This window comes from Lepidochelys kempii, chromosome 1, assembly GCF_965140285.1.
Source record: "Lepidochelys kempii isolate rLepKem1 chromosome 1, rLepKem1.hap1, whole genome shotgun sequence".
Lineage (NCBI taxonomy): Eukaryota > Metazoa > Chordata > Testudines > Cheloniidae > Lepidochelys > Lepidochelys kempii.
In genome coordinates, this window is record NC_136380.1 from 59945267 (window position 1) to 59970180 (window position 24914).

General features: G+C 42.1%; 1 protein-coding gene across 1 annotated transcript in view; it reads left to right on the forward strand.

Moving 5' to 3' along the window:
• HTR2A (5-hydroxytryptamine receptor 2A) overlaps window positions 1-23914 on the forward strand; it is a 48269-nt gene extending 24355 nt beyond the window's left edge. Inside the window, exon 3 of the mRNA XM_073344253.1 lies at window positions 22556-23914. Coding sequence (XP_073200354.1) covers window positions 22556-23355 — 800 coding nt within the window. The 3' untranslated portion in view covers window positions 23356-23914. The remainder of the gene's footprint in view (window positions 1-22555) is intronic.
• The last annotated feature ends 1000 nt before the right edge of the window (window positions 23915-24914 follow it).

Genomic DNA, 24914 nt, shown 5'->3' on the forward strand with positions numbered 1-24914 from the left:
TTCATCAGATGTTTACCGTGGAAACTGCAGCAGACTTTATATACACACAGAAATCATGAAACAATACCTCCTCCCACCCCACTGTCCTGCTGGTAATAGCTTATCTAAAGTGATCAACAGGTGGGCCATTTCCAGCACAAATCCAGGTTTTCTCACCCTCCACCCCCCCCCCACAAATTCACTCTCCTGCTGGTGCTAGCCCATCCAAAGTGACAACTCTTAACATAATCAAGTCGGGCTATTTCCTGCATAGATCAAGGTTTTCTCACATCCCCCCCGCCCCCATACACACACAAACTCACTCTCCTGCTGGTAATAGCTCATCTAAACTGACCATTCTCCAGGTTTAAATCCAAGTTAAACCAGAGCATCTGGGGGGGGGGGGGGGGGGTAGGAAAAAACAAGAGGAAACAGGCTACCTTGCATAATGACTTAGCCACTCCCAGTCTCTATTTAAGCCTAAATTAATAGTATCCAATTTGCAAATGAATTCCAATTCAGCAGTTTCTCGCTGGAGTCTGGATTTGAAGTTTTTTTGTTTTAAGATAGCGACCTTCATGTCTGTGATTGCGTGACCAGAGAGATTGAAGTGTTCTCCGACTGGTTTATGAATGTTATAATTCTTGACATCTGATTTGTGTCCATTTATTCTTTTACGTAGAGACTGTCCAGTTTGACCAATGTACATGGCAGAGGGGCATTGCTGGCACATGATGGCATAGATCACATTGGTGGATGTGCAGGTGAACGAGCCTCTGATAGTGTGGCTGATGTTATTAGGCCCTGTGATGGTGTCCCCTGAATAGATATGTGGGCACAATTGGCAACGGGCTTTGTTGCAAGGATAAGTTCCTGGGTTAGTGGTTCTGTTGTGTATGTGGTTGTTGGTGAGTATTTGCTTCAGGTTGCGGGGCTGTCTGTAGGCAAGGACTGGCCTGTCTCCCAAGACTTGTGAGAGTGTTGGGTCATCCTTTAGGATAGGTTGTAGATCCTTAATAATGCGTTGGAGGGGTTTTAGTTGGGGGCTGAAGGTGACGGCTAGTGGCGTTCTGTTATTTTCTTTGTTAGGCCTGTCCTGTAGTAGGTAACTTCTGGGAACTCTTCTGGCTCTATCAATCTGTTTCTTTACTTCTGCAGGTGGGTATTGTAGTTGTAAGAAAGCTTGACAGAGATCTTGTAGGTGTTTGTCTCTGTCTGAGGGGTTGGAGCAAATGCGGTTGTATCGCAGAGCTTGGCTGTAGACGATGGATCGTGTGGTGTGGTCAGGGTGAAAGCTGGAGGCATGCAGGTAGGAATAGCGGTCAGTAGGTTTACGGTATAGGGTGGTGTTTATGTGGCCATTGTTTATTAGCACTGTAGTGTCCAGGAAGTGGATCTCTTGTGTGGACTGGACCAGGCTGAGGTTGGTGGTGGGATGGAAATTGTTGAAATCATGGTGGAATTCCTCAAGGGCTTCTTTTCCATGGGTCCAGATGATGAAGATGTCATCAATATAGCGCAAGTAGAGTAGGGGCTTTAGGGGACGAGAGCTGAGGAAGCGTTGTTCTAAATCAGCCATAAAAATGTTGGCATACTGTGGGGCCATGCGGGTACCCATAGCAGTGCCGCTGATTAAGCCTATTAATTTAGGCTTAAATAGAGACTGGGAGTGGCTAAGTCATTATGCAAGGTAGCCTGTTTCCTCTTGTTTTTTCCTACCCCCCCCCCAGATGCTCTGGTTTAACTTGGATTTAAACCTGGAGAATGGTCAGTTTAGATGAGCTATTACCAGCAGGAGAGTGAGTTTGTGTGTGTATGGGGGCGGGGGGGATGTGAGAAAACCTTGATCTATGCAGGAAATAGCCCGACTTGATTATGTTAAGAGTTGTCACTTTGGATGGGCTAGCACCAGCAGGAGAGTGAATTTGTGTGGGGGGGTGGAGGGTGAGAAAACCTGGATTTGTGCTGGAAATGGCCCACCTGTTGATCACTTTAGATAAGCTATTACCAGCAGGACAGTGGGGTGGGAGGAGGTATTGTTTCATGATTTCTGTGTGTATATAAAGTCTGCTGCAGTTTCCACGGTAAACATCTGATGAAGTGAGCTGTAGCTCACGAAAGCTCATGCTCAAATAAATTGGTTAGTCTCTAAGGTGCCACAAGTACTCCTTTTCTTTTTGCGAATACAGACTAACACGGCTGTTCCTCTGAAACCTGTCAAAATGATTAAAGTTTGTTTTAATTATTATAAAAATTAAAGTTTGAAATGTTTCCACATGTAGATTTTGAACCTATAATTTTGATCTTCACTACAGGCTGCCACACAGACCTTACAGGGTAGGAAGCAGGGTGCAGGAACACACATGCATGGGAGGTTGCAGGTAAGAGGGCTGGAGCATGGAGAGGGGCAGGAGCAACTGCTAGCAGATGCAGTGCTACCATCAAAGCTTAAAGTGCTAGTAGCAGGCCCATTGTTGCACTCAAATGAAAATTAAATACCAATAGATAAACCATCGGGTTACTAAACTACACCGACCTTCACCTCTAATTTCCATCTACCAGCAACACATCCCACATGCCTAACAGCAAATTTCCTGCTGGCTAAAAGTATTGGTTGGACAGATGTATTTTGGACCATTGTCAAACTGAAGGCTAAAGTTTGCCAGACTCTGACTTAGTTGGACCATAAGGGAAAGCCAATTATTTTTGATTATCTCAAGGACTGTTGTCGGAAAAAATCTGATTTAAGTAGTGAAAGAGCCTAACGTGAAGGAATCTTAAAGAAAGCCTAAAGAAATCTGATTTAAGTAGTGAAAGAGACCCCTGATTGACTACTAATCAAGAATATAGTATCTGTAGCTCAATTATTAAAAAGAATCCACGTGTATCTGCAACTTTTGTTTATTTTGTGTGTATGTGTTTAAAACTTCTGTTTATTTTCAGCCCCATGTATCTTTCAGAGTACTTCACTAGAGGGAGCAACAGTGCTATTTGAACCCATGTTCTTCCGAGCGAACTGGCCTGTCGCATGTCTGTACAGATCCTCTTTGTGTTGTATTTTATCCTGTCAGATTTTTAAATGTATCTGATGTCAAAATGAAGACAGCTTTTCTTAGGCAGGTTCCCTCCCCCACCGCCATTTTTGTTTCTTCAAGCAATTTAAAAAGTAATAATAGTGCACCTAGCTGGCTCAAGGGATTGGTAATAGAAACCAGACCCTGTCACCACTTCAAATCTAATCCAGTCCTGGCCAGTATTGGCTGAAAGTTTTACCATGTGATAGTTGTGTGGTGGCCTATGTGAAGTGTCATTAGTCCAGTTTCCAATAGACATATGTCCATGTAACAAAAACACCTTCACAGTTGCCACTAAATGGAATCAAGCTGGCAAATTCAGTTGAGAAGCCAAGGAGACTTTCTCGCCCCATGGGTGGTACAGTAACATGCTGCCAAAATACTAACAAGCTGCTCCCTCAGAACTATTCCATGTTAGTCAGCAGGACCCTCTCTTGCCGTGGGCTGAACAGGCAGCTGGGAAATGGGTCACCTTTGGTTTCTCAGATGAGCAGGTCACCTCTGACTGCTGCCAGAGTCCCCTAGTTGGTATGAGAGGCCAGGTAGGGAAGCTTTTATCAGGCAGGTTTTTGGTGGGGGAGTGAGTCACCCCTGATTGATTAAAAGGGAAGGGAGAGAAACAGGCTTCCAGCCTCCCTCCCAATACTAGCTTTTCAGTCTCCAGACTGGGCTAGACAGGCCAGGAGGCCATCTCTACCCAGACTTCTGCTATCACAGTAGAGCCCAGATGGCCAATTGCTTTCCACCTACCAATAGGTTTACTTTGGTTTCTGTTTTCCAGGCTATCTTCACGGGGCAAAGGGCTAGAGATTTAATTTTTTCTAAAATGAAAGCTGAGACTCTCCTCCATGGGATCCAGTGACTGGTCCTGTTAAGAGGTTCATGAGACTCCACTCTAGCTCATCAGTGATGGTGGTATTTCCAGGAAACAGCTGCAGCACCACAGTGGAAGAGTGTAGGGAAATGTGCATTGTTTCTGCCTCTGTTGCATCTGTTACACAGAAAGAGGTCCATATTTAGAGGTGAGTCTAAAGGGGGTCTAAGTTGGTTACCTTACATTTGCTTACATCAATGTAGACTCCTTAGACTCACATCCAAATTCCAATGTGTAACACATACACCCCATTACATCTGAATTTGGACCAATAAGGCTATGTCTACATTACCACATATGTCAGCAAAACTTATGTCTAGAGACCTACCAATTTCACGGCCATGAAAAACGCGACACAGACCGTGAAATAAGTCTTTCCCCATGAAATTCGATCTCCCCTTGATCCTAGGAGCACCCCAGCAAAGGGGGCTCCTAGCTCCTACTGGGCTGGGGAGAGACAGGACTTGTCCATCCCCTGCATAGCTGTTCGGGGGACGGGGGGGAGACCAGACCCACCTCTGAGTGCCGCCTCCTGCTGCAGGATGCTCTGGGATTGTGCAGCAGCCCCAGAGGTTCCTGCAGCTGGAGGAGGCTTGTGGATGTGGGTCCAATCTTCCCTTGTTCCTAGGAGCGCCCCAGCAAAGGGGGCTCCTAGCTGCTAGTCCGGGCAGGGCTTGGGCAGGACAGGACTTGCTCTTTCCCTGCAGGGCTGCTCTTGGGTATCTCTCCCAGCTGCAGATAGCTCCACTCTGCCTCATCCCCACTCTGTCCAGCTCTGAAGGCAGCACGGAAGTGAGGGTGGCAGTCCCATGACCCCCCTACAACAGGTTTGCGACTCTCCCCACCCCATCCCCTTTTGGGTTGGGACCCCCATGGTTACAACACCATGAAATTTCAGATTTAAACATCTGAAAACATGAAATTTACCAATTTTTAAATCCTATGGCCATGAAATTGACCATAATGGACTGTGAATTTGGTAGGGCTCTACTAACGTGGTGCAGGGGTGTGAATATTCCACTTGCCTGAGTGACATAAGTTACACCAACATAAGCACTAGCTTCTCCCACCAACATAGATTATGCTGCTTGCAGGTGTGGGTTTTTTATGCTGATGGGAGAGGTCTCTCCTGTCAGCACAGGGCATCTTCACCAGACATGCTGCCGTGGTGCAGCTGTAACATGAGAGCCGTGCCGCTGCTCTGCTCTACACAGAGACATGGCCTAGGTCTTACTGCATGCAAGGCTGTCTATGTTAATGTACGAGACAAGGTGAGTGAGGTAATAGCTTTTATTGTCCTATCTGCTGTTGGTGAAAGAGACAATTCCTCAAGCTCCACAGAGCTCTTCTTCACGTCTGGGAAAGGTAATCAGAGTGTCACAGCTAAACACAGGGTGACTGGGTAACAAAATGGCAGATGAAATTCAATGTTGATAAATGCAAACATAATCCCAACTATACATATAAAATGATGGGAATCTAAATTAGCTGTTCCCACTCAGGAAAGAGATCTTGCAGTCATGGTGGATAGTTCTCTGAAAACATCCACTCAATGTGCAGCGGCAGTCAGAAAAGCGAACAGAATGTTGGGAATCATTAGGAATGGGATTGATAATAAGACAGAAAGTATCGTATTGTCTCTATATAAATCCATGGTATGCCCACATCTGGAATACTGCATGCAGATCTGGTTGCCCTATCTCTAAAAAGGTATATATTTGAATTGGAAAAGGTTCAGAAAAGGGCAAAAAAAAATGCTTAGGGGTATGGAACAGCTTCCATATGAGGAAAGATTAATAAGACTGGGACTTTTCAGATTGGAAAAGAGACAACTAAGGGGGAATATGATAGAGGTCTATCAAGTCATGACTGGTGTGGAGAAAGTAAATAAGGAAGTGTTATTTACTCCTTCTCATAACACAAAAACTAGGGATCACCAAATGTAATTAATAGGCAGCAGGTTTAAAACAAACAAAAGGAAGTATTTCTTCACACAACGCACAGTCAACCTGTGGAACTCCTAGCCAGAGGATGTTGGGAAGGCCAAGACTATAGCAGGGTTCAAAAAAGAACTACATAAATTCATGGACAATAGGTACATCAATGGCTATTAGCCAGGATGGGCAGGAATGGTGTCCCTAGCTTCTGTTTGCCAGAAGCTGGAAATGAGCAACAGGGGATGTATCATTTGACGATTACCTGTTCTGTTCATTCCCTCTGAAGCACCTGGCATTGGCCACTGTTGGAAGACAGGATACTGAGCTAGATGGACCTTTGGTCTGACTCAGTATGGCTGTTCTTATGTTCTAACAGATTGTGAAGCATAAGCCGTTAGCACGTGGTGCAAGAAACCATTCAAAATGAAGTGGGCAATTAACACCTCAGCAGTCATAGGACAAAGGGGAGCTAGTGGGTTAAAGAATGTAAAAATGAGACATAATACCAGTGACTCTATTGAGTCCATGATTTTGGGTGTCTAGCAGAGTTCTGAAATTAAGCTGCTAGGCTCGTCTTTCAAAGATGTTGCACAGGTTTCCTTTGAGGATGAGGACTACGAGGTCAGATGTGGAGTGATTGTTCTGTGAAAAGTGTTTGCCTATGGGTGATGTGGTGTTTTTGTCTTTTATCATTTTTCTGTGTGAGTTTTCATTTGAGATGGTAGTGATTATCCGGTTTCACCCACATAGTTGTTGTTGAGGCATTCGTTGTGCTGGATAAGGTACACTACATGTGTAGGACCCCTGGATCTTGAAAGGTGTGTTGTGGGGGTATTGATCATCATAGCAGTGGATCGGTGTATTGATTAATCTCTTAGACCACAGTTATCAAGAAGGGTTCAGTCTCCTGAGTGCTACAACATCAAGAAAATTATTACCAGTATTATTAGAATGTGAGACCCAAAGAGCACATGAGAAACAATTAGAATTTATCACAAATCCCTTATTAACAAATCCACTAAATAGATACACAATCCCACAAACACTGAAATACAACAGTGGATAGAGAGATAGTGCAAAGTGTTTAACCCTATTATTCGCATCACTCACATCTCCTGCTGGGGAAGCCTGGAGTGTCCATCATTATCTTCCTCCTCATCATCAACTTTATTGTGTCTGTTATCACCAGTGGGTGCTATCCTGGCATCTCCTAAGGCACATAGGCCAAGATACAACTTTTACAATGTATTATGCTGACATCCACTGAGGTTCATACATATTTATGAAGGTTTCAACTCCTTTTCCTTATCTATACTTTCACACCCCACTAAATTTGGAGTGCCTTGTTTTAAATATGCTAACTTGTTAGTTCCCCTTATACTCATTAACATTTACATCACTCAGTCACCATAGGAACTTGTAGTTAGCACACTGCTGACACCCTATATCCGCAAAAATCCCCAAAATATTTTAACCAGCTTTAACTGGTATATTGGAATATATATTCCCTGAATATCAGCAGTTAACACACCTATCATTGTTACTGTTTCATCTTATGACACCGGGTCACTCATTGGTTAACTATTCATGTCAGCCTATCTTTAGGCCTGAGACATTGTTTGGTTAAGCTAAATACCTTAATAGGCCTTTGTGATATCGTATTAATCAAAACTTATTTTATACCATTCAATCTTGAATATACCTTGCAGGGCCTTCCTTTAACAGCAATCTGTAAAGAAACACTCTTTTCCTCTCATTTGTTTCCTGCAGTGACCTCTGTGATAAAATATGTTCAGACTAGGGTGGCCAGGTGCCTGGTTTTCTTATCTATACTCTATACTTTCAACCCTCTCTTATTCTAGGCCCAAATGTACCTCGCCACACACACACGACCTCTTGCCCTGCTGTTATTATTGTAAATTACTTAAATCATAAAAAGAAAAGGAGTACTTGTGGCACCTTAGAGACTAACCAATTTATTTGAGCATAAGCTTTCTTGAGCTACAGCTCACTTCATTGGATGCATTCAGTGGAAAATACAGTGAGGAGATTTATATACACACAGAACATGAAAAAATGGGTGTTTATCATGCACACTGTAAGGGGAGTGATCACTTAAGATGAGCTATTCCCAGCAGGAGAGTGGGGGGGGAGAGAAAACCCTTTGTAGTGATAATCAAGGTGAGCCTAATCACATCAGCCACACTATCAGAGGCTCACTCACCTGCACATTTACCAGTGTGATATATGCCATCATGTGCCAGCAATGCCCCTCTGCCATGTACATTGGTCAAACTGGACAGTCGCTACATAAAAGAATAAATGGACACAAATCAGATGTCAAGAATTATAACATTCATAAACCAGTTGGAGAACACTTCAATATCTCTGGTCACTCGATTTCTGACCTAAAAGTGGCAATTCTTCAACAAAAAGACTTCAGAAACAGACTCCAACGAGAGACTGCTGAATTGGAATTAATTTGCAAATTGGATACAATTAACTTAGGCTTGAATAGAGACTGGGAGTGGTTGAGTCATTACACTAAGTAAAACTATTTCCTCCCCTCCCCCATCCCCGTTCCTCAAACGTTCTTGTTTACTGCTGGAAATGGCCCACCTTGATTATCACTGCAAAGGGTTTTCTCCCCCCCACCCCCACTCTATTGACTACTGCACTGGGCAGCACAGCATGGGGAGAAGGTGACCAGCCCTCTGTGGAGAAAGAAGTGGTTCATTACTATTTAGAAAAGCTGGACGAGCACAAGTCCCTGGGGCCGGATGAGTTGCATCCGAAAGTGCTAAAGGAGTTGGCGGATGTGATTGCAGAGCCATTGGCCATTATCTTTGAAAACTCATGGCGATCGGGGGAGGTCCCAAATGACTGGAAAAAGGCTAATGTAGTGCCCATCTTTAAAAAAAGGAAGAAGGAGGATCCTGGGAACTACAGGCCAGTCAGCCTCACCTCAGTCCCTGGAAAAATCATGGAGCAGGTCCTCAAGGAATCAATCCTGAAGCACTTACACGAGAGGAAAGTGACCAGGAACAGTCAGCATGGATTCACCAAGGGCAAGTCATGCCTGACTAATCTAATTGCCTTCTATGACGAGATAACTGGCTCTGTGCATGAAGGGAAAGCAGTGGACGTGTTGTTCCTTGACTTTAGCAAAGCTTTTGACACGGTCTCCCACAGTATTCTTGCCAGCAAGTTAAAGAAGTATGGGCTGGATGAATGGACTATAAGGTGGATAGAAAGCTGGCTAGATTGTTGAGCTCAACGGGTAGTGATCAATGGCTCCATGTCTAGTTGGCAGCTGGTATCAAGTGGAGTGCCCCAGGGGTCAGTCCTGGGGCTGGTTTTGTTCAATATCTTCATAAATGATCTGGAGGATGGTGTGGATTGCACCCGCAGCAAGTTTGCAGATGACACTAAACTGGGAGGAGCGGTAGATACCCTGGAGGGTAGGGATAGGATACAGAAGGACCTAGACAAATTGGAGGATTGGGCCAAAAGAAATCTGATGAGGTTCAACAAGGACAAGTGCAGAGTCCTGCACTTAGGACGGAAGAATCCAATGCACCGCTACAGACTAGGGACCGAATGGCTAGGCAGCAGTTCTGCAGAAAAGGACCTAGGGGTTACAGTGGACGAGAAGTTGGATATGAGTCAACAGTGTGCCCTTGTTGCCGAGAAGGCCAATGGCATTTTGGGATGTATAAGTAGGGGCATTGCCAGCAGATCAAGGGACGTGATCGTTCCCCTCTATTCGACATTGGTGAGGACTCATCTGGAGTACTGTGTCCAGTTTTGGGCCCCACACTACAAGAAGGATGTGGAAAAATTGGGGGGAGTCCAGCGGAGGGCAACAAAAATGATTAGGGGACTGGAACACATGACTTATGAGGAGAGGCTGAGGGAACTGGGGATGTTTAGTCTTCAGAAGAGAAGAATGAGGGGGGATTTGACAGCTGCTTTCAACTACCTGAAAGGGGGTTCCAAAGAGGATGGCTGTAGACTGTTCTCAGTGGTAGCAGATGACAGAACAAGGAGTAATGGTCTCAAGTTGCAGTGGGGGAGATTTAGGTTGGATATTAGGAAAAACTTTTTCATGACGAGGCTGGTGAAACACTGGAAATCGTTACCTAAGGAGGAGGTGGAAACTCATTCCCTAGAAGTTTTTAAGGTCAGGCTTGACAAAGCCCTGGCTGGGATGATTTAGTCAGGGATCGGTCCTGCTTTGAGCAGGGGGTTGGACTAGATGACCTCCTGAGGTCCCTTCCAACCCTGATATTCTATGATTCTATGATCACTACAAAGGGTCCCCCCCTCCGCTCTCCTGCTGGTAATAGCTCATCTTAAGTGATCACTGTCCTTACAGTGTGCATGATAAACACCCATTTTTTCAAGTTCTGTGTGTATATAAATCTCCTCACTGTATTTTCCACTGAATGCATCTGATGAAGTGAGCTGTAGCAATAAATTGGTTAGTCTCTAAGGTGCCACAAGTACTCCTCTTCTTTTTGCGAATACAGACTAACATGGCTGCTACTCTGAAACCTTAAATCATAAAAGCTGACTCATTAATTGTTACTTAGTCCTGCCTGAGTGCAGGGGACTGGACTAGATGGCCTACTGAGGTCCCTTCCAGTCCTACACTGCTATGATTCTGTGAAACATTGCAAAAAAAATTATATTTATGATAAAGAATTTAATTGCACTTCATTATAAGCTTCCATTAGACTAGTCACTCTGTCTGGGAGACCATGTAATACTGTCTTGATACAGATTAGACAAGTTTATCTTAAGAAAGATGTAGGAGTTTCATTAACTTTAATGTCCTTAGATCAAGAAGTTCTCACAGTCTCTAGAATATTAATCCACTTGAACCAGCTAGTAAAAGCTGTTACATAGCTCCACATTTTTATAGACACGTTCAGAGACTGGAATATATAGGAAATATTTATTAAAGGAAATTTTTCATACAGGAAATTTGACGCGTATGCTCACTGACCCAAATGAGTTGGATTTAGAGGAGACAGAATTTAAACTATCCATGTACCTCCTATTATAAAAGGGAGGCATGAATCCTTAAAATGTAATACACATGATTTTATTCTTTAAAGGAACCACGGATGAATTTTATCTGCTAGAGAGGTCATTACTTCATATCTATGCAGAAAAAGTACTATGTGTCAGCAGATATAAGCGCTGTAGTAAACAAGTAGAGGGAAATCAAGAATGCTTGTTACTTAGAATGCAAATTGCCACACCAGTCCTTCCCCTTGATGGAATCTTCTACTTTTTCAGCAATTGCAGCTTATCAAGGTGAAACTGTTCTTCCTATTTCTCTGGCTTGGGACATGCAACTGGCGAACCATATCCACAGGTGTTCAAGTCACCATACTGCTAATTCCAAGCAGAATGATTTTGTTTACCCTCCAGAGACTGAAGTGCTTTAGGGCTTAAGTTTTCAAAAGGATGCTGCCAGGAAGCAAAGGCTATAGAGCAAATTGCTAGGATCTGTGAAAATCTTGAAACATATCTGAGCATAACTAGAAGTATAACATCAAAATAAAGACTAATAAGGGGTTCACCAAGCACTACCTGGGAAATTTATCACAATACACCATTAGTGAGGGCCTATGAGTACACAATTTGGACTAAATTCAACCCTGAGGTAACTACATTGAGTTCAGTGGTGTTACAGCAGGTATTAAGTTATCCCCTTCTGTATTTTTTTTTTTAAAGATGTTGTAGCTATTCCCTTCTTAGGGTTTGTCTGCACTTTTAAGTCAAAGGAGTAATCTCCTGCTTGAGCAGACTTACCTTCACTAGCTCTGATCAAGCTAGTGTGCTAAAATAGAAGTTTAGCTGTGGCAGCACAAGTAGTGGGAGAGACTAGCCACCTGACTACATACCTAGGGTCTCACGTGGTATCATCCACAGGGCAGCTAGCCTCCACTTCAGGCTCAGCGTGCTAGCTCGATCAGACACTGCCACATGCGATTCCCACAAGGAAACAAGAGAAATGTGGTCTAGATGAAATGACTATAAGGAGGCGGCATGAGGGAAGAACCATTCTCAAAGAAAAGGAAAGGTTTCAGAGTAGCAGCCGTGTTAGTCTGTATTCGCAAAAAGAAAAGGAGTACTTGTGGCACCTTAGAGACTAACCAATTTATTTGAGCATGAGCTTTCGTGAGCTACAGTTCACTTCATCGGATGCATACTGTGGAAACTGCAGAAGACATTATATATACACAGAGACCATGAAACAATACCTCCTCCCACCCCACTGTCCTGCTGGTAATAGCTTATCTAAAGTGATCATCAAGTTGGGCCATTTCCAGCACAAATCCAGGTTTTCTCACCCTCCCCCCCCACACACAAACTCACTCTCCTGCTGGTAATAGCCCATCCAAAGTGACCACTCTCTTTAAAATGTGTATGATAATCAAGGTGGGCCATTTCCAGCACAAATCCAGGTTTTCTCACACCCCCACCCCCCTCCAAAAACCACACACACAAACTCACTCTCCTGCTGGTAATAACTCATCCAAAGCGACCACTCTCCCTACAATGTGCATGATAATCAAAGTGGGCCATTTCCAGCACAAATACAGGTTTTCTCACCCCTCCTCCCCCACACACTCACTCTCCTGCTGGCAATAGCTCATCCAAACTGACCACTCTCCTTACATGCTCAAAGAGTAGTTATCAATGGTTCACTGTCAAACTGGGAGGCTGTATCTAGTGAGGTCAGTCCTGAGTCCAGTAGTATTCAAAATGAGTGACTTGGATAATGGAATGGAAAGTATGCTTATAAAATTCGCTGATGACACCAAGCTGAGAGGAGTTGCAAGCACTTGTGAACACAGGATTAGAACTAAAACTGACCTTGACAAATTGGAGAGTTTGTTTGAAATCAACAATGTTAAATTCAATAAAGAGAAGTGCAAAGTGTTTTACTTAGAAAGGAAAAGTCAATGCACAACTATAACATAGGGAATAACTGGCTAGGTGGGAGTAGTGCTGAAAAGGATCTGGGGGTTATAGTGGATCACAAATTGAATATGAGTCAACAATGTGATGCAGTTGCAAAAAAAAGTGAATATCATTATGGAGTGTCTTAACAGGAGTGTCATATGTATGACACAGGAAGTAATTGTTCCGCTTTCCTCAGCACTGGTAAAGCCTCAGCTAGAGTATTGTGTCCAATTCTGGGTGCCACACTTTAGGAAAGATGTAGAAAAATTGGACAGAGTCCAGAGAAGAGCAACAAGAATTATAAAAAGGGTTAAAAAACACAACCTATGAGGAAAGGTTAAAAAAACTAAGTATGTGTAGTCTTGAGAAAAAAAGACTGAGGGGAGACATAATGCCAGTCTTCAAATATGTGAAGGGCTGTTATAAAGAGGACAGTGATCAATTGGTCTCCATGTCCACTGAAGGTAGGACAAAAAGTAATGGGCTTAATCTGCAGCAAGGGAGGTTTAGGTTAGATATTAAGAAAAAACTTTCTAACTTTAAGGATAGTTAAGTACTGGAATTGACTTCCAAGGGAGGTTGTGGAATCCCGGTCACTGGAGGTTTTTAAGAACAAGTTAGACAAACACCTGTCAGGGATGGTTTAGATCCTGTCTCAGTGCAGGGGGATGGAGAAGACGACTTCTCAAGGTCCTTTCCAGCCCTACATTTCTATGGTTCTGTGTGTACTCAAGCTGGAAATTTTGCCTTCCAGCTCCAGTGTAGACATGACATTAGCAATACTGCTCCAAAAAATAGTACTTCTGGGATAGTGGCACAGCAGCAGCCAATCAACACTTCCGATCTCCTACTTTCCTGTCCTGCACTTTAATGACTAGACAGCACAACTTCCTGCAACTCTCTTATTCCCTTGAAGGCTTACCTTCTGAACACTGACTAAGGCAAATCCTGCTAAGTTTATGAAATGTGATCAACTCAAATCCTAATGTGTCCATATCAGAAGATATTTGTGCTCTATATTTCAACTTCCTAAGGCTACAGGAGTCTTTCCAATTACTTCACTGGGGTTTGGTTCAGACCCCAAACCTGTTTATGCCATGCTCTTATTTCCAATTCACAGAGAACCCTCCTCCTTTAAATCCCTTCTCAAACATTCTTTAAGAGATTTATAAACTTTAGTCTATTTGTGGATATTTAAAAATTGTAAACCTCAAGATGCATGCATTAGTCATCCCAGTGACTTGGTAATCATCTTGTCTTCACTCTTATCTAACCCCTCCTTATAGTGTTCATCTTCTCCTGGTTTGTTCTTGTTTAACACATGTCCCAGTCCTACAAACTACTCTATGCAGGTGCCTCTGTACCTGCATGAAACAAGCTGTAGATCTAAGGACACAGACTGTAAACATTTTGGGGCAGAGGCTCAGGCTATGTCTACAGTACAATCAGAAGGTGTAACTGTGGCACATGTAGACATACTCGAGGTAGCTTTGATCTAACTAGATTGGGTAATAATAGTAGGGAAGCAGCTGGCAGCATTGGCTGTGGCATGGGCTAGTTTTACCCATGTGCATGAATCACACTTCCTGATTGCAGTGTAGACAAACCCTCAGTCTTGACTTGTTCCATAATGCAACAATATCTAGCATTATATTGCAATAATTTACAATAATTTCTTCAAGCCCCACAGAAAAGTACATGTATATATCTTTTGTTGGGCTAAAAAATATGCTTTCTGAAAGTTCTCATGGACAGCAGAAAACAAAGTCACTTCAGTAGTTATGATATAATATTCCAGCTGGAATCACGTTACTCTAAGTGAAAGTTAAAGGGGTGAGAAAAGTCTTAAGTAATTTGCTCTGCCGGTAACATTAAATGATTTATATGAATTCATAAAATGTTCCAGGTCAGAGTTAGATAAAACAAGTCATGTGTACTTGTATATAAAAGTAAGTTATGACTACAGGGAGTAATATGGAAAATTTAGGAGCAACGTTTTTCTTTATTGTACACTCTCCTGTGTAGATGGCGCCTCAGAGGAAGATGTCAGGGAATACTGTCCTGTGTCTCTGTAGGGAATATTGAAATATTAAAAGGAAATAGTATCAGACATTGTGTCCTACTAGCTGTATATGAAATCCATCTGAAAGATGATATTTTCTGTGGATTTGTGAAAGAAATAATAATAAACACATACACATTGAAATGCAGTCACATCCTAGGGTACAGGGTAGCAGCTAGCTGGCATATTATGCACTGTCCAACAGTGAGTGAGCGGAAATTTACACTACACTTACTAAAACAGCCATGAGATGTTTAAGGTTCACACAGAGCAGACAGAACCTCAGGTGGAGATTTTCAAACCACCTAGAGATTTTGGACACCCGATTCCCAATGAAATCCCCTAGGCAGCTTTGAAAATCTTCACCTCCGTTTTCATGGTCTAAACCAAACATGAACTTCATGGAACTGACTCTTTACGAGGGAGGGATGAACTGGCCTGGATAGGATTAGAAGCTGTGATCCCAAAATATTGCCAACCAAGGGCAAAGGGATGCCAAACCGCCCTTTCTGATTACCAACATTAAGCTGTAATTAGCTGGTGCAGCATGGGATTTGGTGCAATGTGACAGAGGAGGAGAATGGAAGTGCAGCCCCTGCTGTCTCAGGCTAGGCTGGATGCTTTTGTTCTAAGAAAGAGAAATGCATTGCTGGAACTAGAGTTAATATAAGGCTGGCAGCATTTGGGCAGAGATGAAATTATAACATAAAAGAGAGAGATTTGTCATTACCAGAGCTGGGCAGGGTTTCAGAGAATACATTTGGATTCATACAAAAGTCAGATAAACATATAAAAATGCTCATATAATGGTATAACTTGTGTTGTATAACTTGCATGTGTCCAGTAGAGAGACAGAGCCAGACTGTGAGTGGCCCTTGTGTGGGCGTGTAAAGGAAAGTGCACAAGCAGCTTTCCCACCCATGTGCTCCCAATGCAAGGACCAATCACAGTTGTAGACGCTGCACTCAAAGGAGGACAGAGGATACTTCCTGTGGGCATCCTGTGGGTAACATCACTCCAAAAGAGGCACCAGCTGGCAGAGAAAGCCAAGTGTTTTGCAGGGAGCAAATTACTCCATTCCAAAAAGTGGGGCAACCTGGACACACTGAGCTGCTTGAAGGACAGATTGTACTTCCCTGAGTAACAATCCCTCCCTGAGCTCCCTCCAGGCAGTGCAACTCTGCAGGGTCCCCATCGCTGGCCACAATTTGGCCCATAGCTTGAATATGTCTGAAATATGGTGATGGGCAAGATTTAGGCAGGTGATTTTTTTTTTTACTTTAGAGGTGGTCAAAAAGGCAGAATTTTGTTATAGATAAAATTTAAAATGTGTTTATAGTACTTCAGACAGTTCTTAAATGTATGTAACAGTGCTCAGACAGTATCAAAGACCAATTTAAATTAACACTGCTGCAGTGACGGACCTTGTGTTGGAGCTCCCAGATTTAAATGAGAGGGAACTGATGGCAGGGTGTTGAGGGGACTTTGAGACTTTACAATTCACTCCATTCTCCACCCCTTTATCCAGCATAGCTCAAATCTGTTGATCTTTAGAACATGTTGCAAATTCCAGCTCAGATTCACTGGTACACTCCAGCTGTTTTGTGCTATGCTGGTTTTGCAAAGCAGCTGTAAACGCAAGTTTACTCGTCCAGTTAAACTCGGTTTATGGTTGCTGTGTGTCTGCAAAGCAACCAGAGAATACCAGTAAACCATGTCCTTTATCAATTTTCTCCGACTTTTGGGGAGAAATGCATGACAGTTAGTATTGTTTTGATTTGGAGTAGTTGAGATTTGATATATTGAGATAGCCTTTTTGTTGGTCTAGTTGTGCCATGTGATTGAGGATTTATCACTTACTGCTTTTGTATGCATCATGTTCTATGGTTTGTTAAAAGCACCTAGAGTTTTGGACAGTCGCTTTTTAGATGTGTTTAAATCATAAATAAATCCCCTTAAACCACAGGAAGTATAATATTTATAATACATATTCAGTTTTCAAAATATTGCCCTCCCTGATCTTTGTCAGCTGGTAGTATTGGGTGAGCTTTGAGCTTTGAAACTGATTGATCTGATCTTGAGATGTGAAGTTTCAGGACATTCCCTATGCCTCTTAATATAAATCCACAGAGTCACCAAGAGCAAGGATATGGGAGCAAGGACATTGTAAGGTGTGAGACACTTCATGTCTGGATCATCAAGCAGAAATAAACGAATTGGTCTGCATCCTACAGGATAAACTCAGCGAGTTCCTGTAATGCATGATAAAAGTTGAGTCTTTGTTATCAAATACAGATCCCGTGTAAAGTGTTTGGTCAGTGCTAAGTCTGGATTACTGTAATGTATACCCCAGGGAGCTATCCTTGGAGAACCCATGGCTTATATGGAATGTGGTCACCCAGTTAAGGCCTGATTCAAAATTCAGCAATAGGAGTCTTTCCACTGGCTTCAATGGGCTTTGGATCAGGCCATTACTTAATGGTGTTCTTCATATGGAGCATAACACACCTGTGCTCTGTATACTGCACTGGTTGCCCATTTGTTTCTCAGGGCAGAATCCTATAAAGCTCTGTGTAAAGTCCAGTTTTATAAAGTCCCGTGTAGTTTGGCTTTTGGCTACCTTAGGGCCTTACCTTGCACGACTTAAGTCAATGGGAGTATTGCCATTAGTTTCAGTGAGTAAGATGCATCCCTAGAGACCACCTGTCCAAACATGCACTGGAATACACTTGCTAAAAGTTTCCAAAAAGCTTAAATTTGTTGTCCTTTAGGAAATGCTGCATTGCCTATCTATTTGCTCAGGCTTTTCCATAGTAAGCATCCTGCACAGAGTAGATTGGTGGAAGAGGGAATTATTTTTGAATTAACTTTTGTCAATTCTATTTTTAATTTATGATTGTTAACTTCTATAAACACATGTGTATTTTATAAATCAATCAATAAATGAATGATTAAAATTTAGACCAGATCTGTTCCTTTATGCGCTCCTGAAGCATGAGTTAGGATGTCCTTTATAGTTGTATCCCAGTTAGTGTAAATGTGGATGGCATTCTTAATCATATAAACATGTGATCCTGTTTAAAACACCTACTAAAATAATAGCCTTAGCTGTGAGTTTCACAGGTTAATTATGTATTGTGTTAAAAAAACATTTCCTTTTATTAATCATTTTAAATTTGTTGCTTTTGAATTTACTCCCTTTGCCTAATTAGATTCTGTCATTCCCACACTTTAATTAACCAGAAAGCTTGTTGTTGAGCAATGTAAGACTTCCTGCCTCTTAATATCTGACAGCATTTCCAGCCTCTGCCTATGCAGGAAAAGAAAGAACAGGACTGGGAATCAAACTTGGGGTCTCCCATACAATAGAACATAGCACAGCCATTAGCCACATGGCTGGAGCATCATTAAAATTGAAGATCAATTTTGCACAATACAGATATAACAGCTACATCTGGCAATGCCAAATCTATATTGTGAATCTTATTTATTACATTTGGTAAGGGAACTACAATGGAATGGGAAAACTGCAGTTAAAAACTGAAGATAGCGACCACTCAGTCACAGTGATGAGGTTATTTGAAAGCAAGAAATTTAAGAATTTAAGAAGCTGTCAATTCTCCAGAAATCGCCAACAGCAAACAAAACAGATGGATAATAAAGCTCCTTACCAATCACTCAAGCAGTAAACTGTGACACTGGAAATCTGCCAATGCCTTTATCCCAGTTCTCATGAATGAATCTTTGACATTTTATGATGCCCATTTAAGGTAGCCTAGAATGACTGGATTATTCGTTCGTGATGTGTTACCAGTTCACAAGTTTGACTCTGGCTTTGTACTTGAAAAAGCCTGTAGTTATGCTGAGAATTTTCAACTTTCTAGGACTGTTAACCATCTTAATAGCATTTCTGCTCTTTTGAAACATTATGCTCTGTAGCAATGCAAGGAGTCTATTCTGTCGACACTGGTTTGTATTTTATCTACACAGCTCACAGTAGTTCCTTGAATCAAGTGAGAAAAAGAGAACTGCGGTTATCTGTACAAGGCAAAACTGGATGGGGGAACTTATGGTATTGCTCTGATTGGTGTGTTTTTGTACATGCCTAAAGCCTAATAGTGAGCTGTTGAGTGCCCTCAACTCTCATTCAATTTGCCAATGAAGTCAATTGTAATTGAGAAAGCTCAGCATCTCACAGCAGGTACTCAGCACCTCACACAATTGGGCCCCTATTTACTCAAACATCACATACAAATATATTTCTAGTAGATTCCTATTCATGTAGAATTGACTTGGTCTGTGGGTCTGAAATATGTTCTGAGTTACATACCCTGTAACTTCAGCTGGGTTGCATGAGCTTCTAGTCATATTGGTCCCTTGCTGTAAAATTCTCCATGAGGTTGACACTTCTTACAATAACTCAGTGTAGGTTATGTTTGAGTGATTAGGTTTCTGTAACAATCCAACAGAAATAGTTAGGGCAAAACCACAGGCCTGCCATCAAATTCTGTTCTGCACAGATAAGAGTGGCAGTTTTTTTGTAACATCGTGGATGCCGTCACTATGACTCTCAATTTTGAGCTGTGAAGATAAATAAATAACTGTAGTATTAACAGAATAAAGAGCCTTCTTGTATTACTACAGGCATTGAAAATTCCAAACAATGGCATTAATGTTAATATGTAATGTTATGTTATTAATTACTATGATCAATGTGGACTGTGGTAGCACCTAGGGGCTCAAACCACACATCAGAGCTCCACTGTGCTAGGCACTGTACACACATGAACTAAAGAGATGGTCCTTGCCCTAAGGACCTCAGGATGACAGACAATAGATGGACAAAAACAAACAAAAGGGAGGACAATGTAACAATCAAGGCACCAATGAGCAGCAGACAGAGCACACTACCTGCTAGCCAAGAAGAACTTTCCTAGGAGGGGAGGGGTGAACACTAGGGAAGAATTTGTCCCCAGATACCGGACAAGTCTTCTTCACCTCAGTTTTTCTACTTGAAGAAGTTGAACATAGAGACTGGAATTGTCTTTCAGGGGAGTTAGATGCACAACTCCCATTGAAACCCAATAGCAGTTGGGTGCTTTACCCCCTTAGTCTCCTTCAGAAAACCCAGGTTTTCTTGCCCAGTAGAGTAAGTTTGCATGTGTGAACTTGTGTTATAAAAGTCTTAACATCAACAAGGATAGTAGTGATTACGCCTCTGAAACCTGGGCCCTCTTGTCATTATTTTCAAAATTGCCCTCCACCTCCTGCTGCTCTCTTAAATGCTTTTCTCAGTTGTAATCCACATTGCCTCCTCCCTTCTTTCTGGGGCTGCTGTGGAGAGTAAAGGCTGCAGCTGGGCCTTTTTCAGTTGAAGATTTAAAGCACTCTGACTAAGAGCTTCTGACTAGGCTAAAAATACTGAGTGATGTGCAGTGGGGAGGATAAATCTTTTGTAGGAGGCCTGAGAATAACTTCCCATGGTCTTTTTATTGAAATGCCTGCAGTTTTTGGTACAGTTCAAGTTCAGGTCAAGTCAACCTTGGCAGGGATGATAGTAGTAATCAGAGAAGGGGTGAACTATATGGGTAACACTGAGCCCTGGGTGCCACTGGTTCACCAGCAATAAGGTAGCCTCGGATTCGTGCATCCCCCAGACTCCTAGGTCAATGGGGCTCCTTTGGAGCACTATGAGCAACTTCAAATTGCTCTCTCCAAGCAGAACCCCTGAGGAGAAAAGACAGCAGCACAAACGTTAGCTGTCTTTCCTTGAAACGTATGTTGAGTTACAGTCATATAATAAGTTGCAGGGCCAAGTAGTAAACTCCATTCACCTTGGACCGCTTCATCTTCATCAAGCCCATTAGACGACAGCTCTATAGGAGAAGCAATATTCAGTCCTGCATCAGGGACAGGTTTTGTAAACGGGATTGTGTGGTACAAAGACAGCCAAACTGTCAGCCAGGAAGAGAGGATGTGGCCCTACCTGACCAAAGATCACCTCCACCCCGGCATTTGTGGGTCCTGTTCTCTCTCCGACCCCTCTCAACCGGGCCTCTGCAAGGGTAACTGCAGCCCCTTTCTAGGATAGTTGTGACAATTTGGGGAATCTGTCTATGTACAACTTATGAATTCCAGTTTGATTTTATAACCTGCCTGCGCCCTTATGTTTTATGACCCTTTTACTAGCACTCCTTGTACTAAGGAGTCACGGGAGTGGTGCTGACAAGTCTATTCATGAATAGGCCAATTGTTATACTCTATCAGGACCTAAATAGATCTTACCTAGAGACTAACTCCTGCCTAGATTAAGCCAGTTTTATCCAATTTCTCTGCGGGGGACTGGAATTTGGAGAGTGGAAAATCCCCAAACAAAAGAACTAAGAAATCAGTTGTTAGCACTGGGTCTTTATCACACTGGGTACGTCTACACTCGGGTTCATGAGGCTCGGGTTCATAAGGCTCAGGCTCATGGCTGAAAAAGTGCTGTGAAGACGCTGGGGCTCAAGTTCCAGACCGAGCTCTGGGTCCCAGTGAGGGTCCCAAAATTCAGGCTCCAGGCCACGCCCGGATGTCTATACAATTTTTAGCCCTGCAGCCCAAGTCAGCTGACCCAGGCCAGCCACAGGACTTTTAGCCCTGTGTAGACATAGCCTGAGAGACTTGGAAGGAATCCAGAGGGACACTCAGAGACAAAAGAAGTGTGGGCAGAAGAGAGGAACAGAGGGGTATGCTTTTGTAGCAGAGGGGTTCTTTTAATTGCAAAACCAGCCACAGAAGAAGAAACCTGACTGCAGCAAGGGGAGAGAGTGAATGAGTGAGCAAGTATCAGAGAGGCCACATGCTGGAGGGGTATCCTGGACTCCTTAGAGGACTTGGCCTTAGCCCAAAGTATGCTCTAAAGTGGTGAGGAAACTAGGCAGGGAATGGTGTACAGCATTTTATTGTTTTGTCTAGATCTGTATATTTCTTGTGCTAGCTAAAGTAAAAAAGTTGATTGGTTTCTGGAACCCTTACAAAGCCTGTGGGTCTGTTTGCGTCCACGCTGTTTGTGTTCACAGAAATTTTTTAACTACAAAAATCACCTCAGAAAGAAGCTACCTCATGCATTAATGACCTTGGCACAAAGACCAAGTTTGCTTCATGCCCCTGAAGAGGTGACCTGTAAACTCAGAGTGCCCACAAGCTGCAGCCTGCTTAGATCACGGGACGCTTAAGAGTACAGTGTGCGGTGGGATCCAAACCCAGCAATCTGGTGAGTGTCCCGCTCAGGGGAGCTCTACTAGGGCTGTGACCATAGTAACACTCCAAACAGAAGCTTCTCTTCCAAAAATTACATGCTCCAAGACAAAACGTACAAACGGCATTCTTTCCCTGTGGTACCCCTGTCGTCCTAGCTCAAAGGGTGAGACAGGAATGGAATCAGCAGACTGTTGCACATGAGTTGGAGGCACTGGGGGAGTGCTTTGAATTAGTTTTGGAATGTCTTTTAATCTAACCTCTTTGTATCAGTTATAGGTTATGCCGAGTAACTGTATGCCACACTTCTTCATGTTTTGTCAAATGATGTGTATTTTTTTGTATTTATTTATTTATAATTAATGTGCATGAAATTCTCTATTTCTTTTCTCTAACCAATCTTCAGGTATCTCAATGCCGGTACCTGTGTTTGGACTACAAGATGATTCCAAAGTGTTCAAGAAAGGTAGCTGCCTGCTGGCTGATGAGAGCTTTGTCTTAATAGGCTCTTTTGTGGCGTTCTTCATTCCTTTAACCATCATGGTGGTCACCTATTTTTTAACTATAAAATCACTTCAGAAAGAAGCTACCTTATGCATTAATGACCTTGGCACAAAGACCAAGTTTGCTTCATTTAGTTTTCTCCCTCAAAGTTCTCTGTCATCAGAGAAACTCTTTCAACGCTCTTTGAACAGAGAGCTGGGGAATTCAGGAAGGAGGACTATGCAGTCAATCAGTAATGAACAAAAAGCTTCCAAGGTACTTGGTATCGTCTTCTTTCTGTTTGTTGTGATGTGGTGCCCGTTTTTCATCACCAATGTGATGGCAGTCATTTGCAAGAAATCTTGCAATGAAAAAGTCATTGGAGGACTGCTTAATGTATTTGTCTGGATTGGCTACCTTTCTTCGGCTGTCAACCCATTAGTATACACACTGTTCAATAAAACCTACCGTTCTGCTTTCTCACGTTATATTCAGTGTCGATACAAGGAGGAGAAGAAGCCTTTACAGCTGATTTTAGTGAACACCATACCTGCTTTAGCGTATAACTCCAGCCAACTCCAGCTAGCACAAATGAAGAGTTTAAAAAAAGAGGCTAAAATGATGGCCAAGGATTATTCTATGGTTACAATCGGAATACATCCTTTAGATAGTACATCAAAGGGCAGTATTAGCCCAGACAGTGAAAAGGTTAGCTGTGTGTGACTCTGCTAGCCTGTCAACAGCTGCCATGGCAACCAATGGTATGTACTCAGAAAACTTCACCTAACTCTGAGAAGCTTTGATAGCGTAGGAAAATTAGCCCTGTCTAAGAGAACTTCAGTAGCATCACATACTCATGTTATCCAGTTGATGACAAACAGGGTTAAAATGCTATCAAATGTGCATTTTTTTCATACAGTATTTCAGCTGTTTTAAGGAAAGGCTTTATTAAACTTATTTTTTTAGTATCCTAAATAATATATTTCTTAAAGAAAAAATGCAATTTATTGTATTATTATACCATGGGCTGTGACGAAATTAAAGTGTTTCTTTTCCTTCTGCAAATGAAAACAAAGCTATTGTTTGGTTTACTTGCTGGTTACGTTTGAATTAATTTGTCTTGCTACAATGTAATTTTATTATCATTAACTGAATGAGCACTTTACAAGATTTTACAGGAAAGAAAGCATCAGTTAATTTATGGATATATATTTAAAATATTAAAGAAAATGGATATATATTTAAATATTAAAGAAAATGCTCTGAAAACCTGTATAGATCAACTATGTGAAAAAATTGGTGTTTTTATGGATATTTTTCCTTTCCAATTACAATTCTGAAATGTTGTTGGCCTTTCTGCCATTTGTTCTGTACTTCAAGTTAGTTCTCTTCAAAAGTAAATTAAATTTGAATGTTCATTTGTCACTACAAACATTATTGAGCTCTACTTTCTATTTCATTTTATCCCCTATTCTGAATGTTTCACATACACTGGTTTAGACTTTAAAGTATATTGTTACAAAAAGCCTCTATTGAGCTTGGTTCTCTACTACATTATACTGATTTTACAACAGTGTAAGTGAGGTAACAGAGTGGAAAATCAGGCCTAACACTGCTAAATAATTTCAGGCTTAATCCCGTTGACATTTCTCTTTACAGCTCCCATAGGTTTCAAATATAATTAACTTCAATGGGCATTCTGCATGAGTAAGGAGTGGGCTTTAATAGAATATCTTTCCCCATTTCTGTTCCTTGTTTTGTTTTAATGTTTCTATACTGAGAATAATTAGAAGACTGAAAAAGAAGTGTTTTTTCTTACTAGAATTTGGTTTTCCTCCATCACATATGCAAACTGTTTTGCTGTTGTTAGAGGGTTCCTCAGGAATGCTGGGCTCCTTGCATTATTTGGCTACAATCTTAATGAGGGATTCCTGGGCAGATCCTTACATTTTGTGGAGGCCCACTGAAAATAATGAGATTCTGCAAATGGTGTAGGATTCTACCTGCACAGACTTAAATGGCAGGATAGTTAGATTATTTAAAAAGCATCAATATTTTACTTTGATAAAAAGGCCTAATCATGCAAACATTTACTACCAGGTATAGCATGTGTTTCCACTGAACCCAGTAGGATTCCGTGTGGGAGTAAAATTACAGCTGTTGCTACTATCTGCAAGATTGCGTCCAAATACTAGACAATTACATGAACTTTACAAACAGGTATAAGAAAAGCAAGGTACTGTTCAGTTTTAGAGCCTATCAACTGAAAATAAAGGGTCACT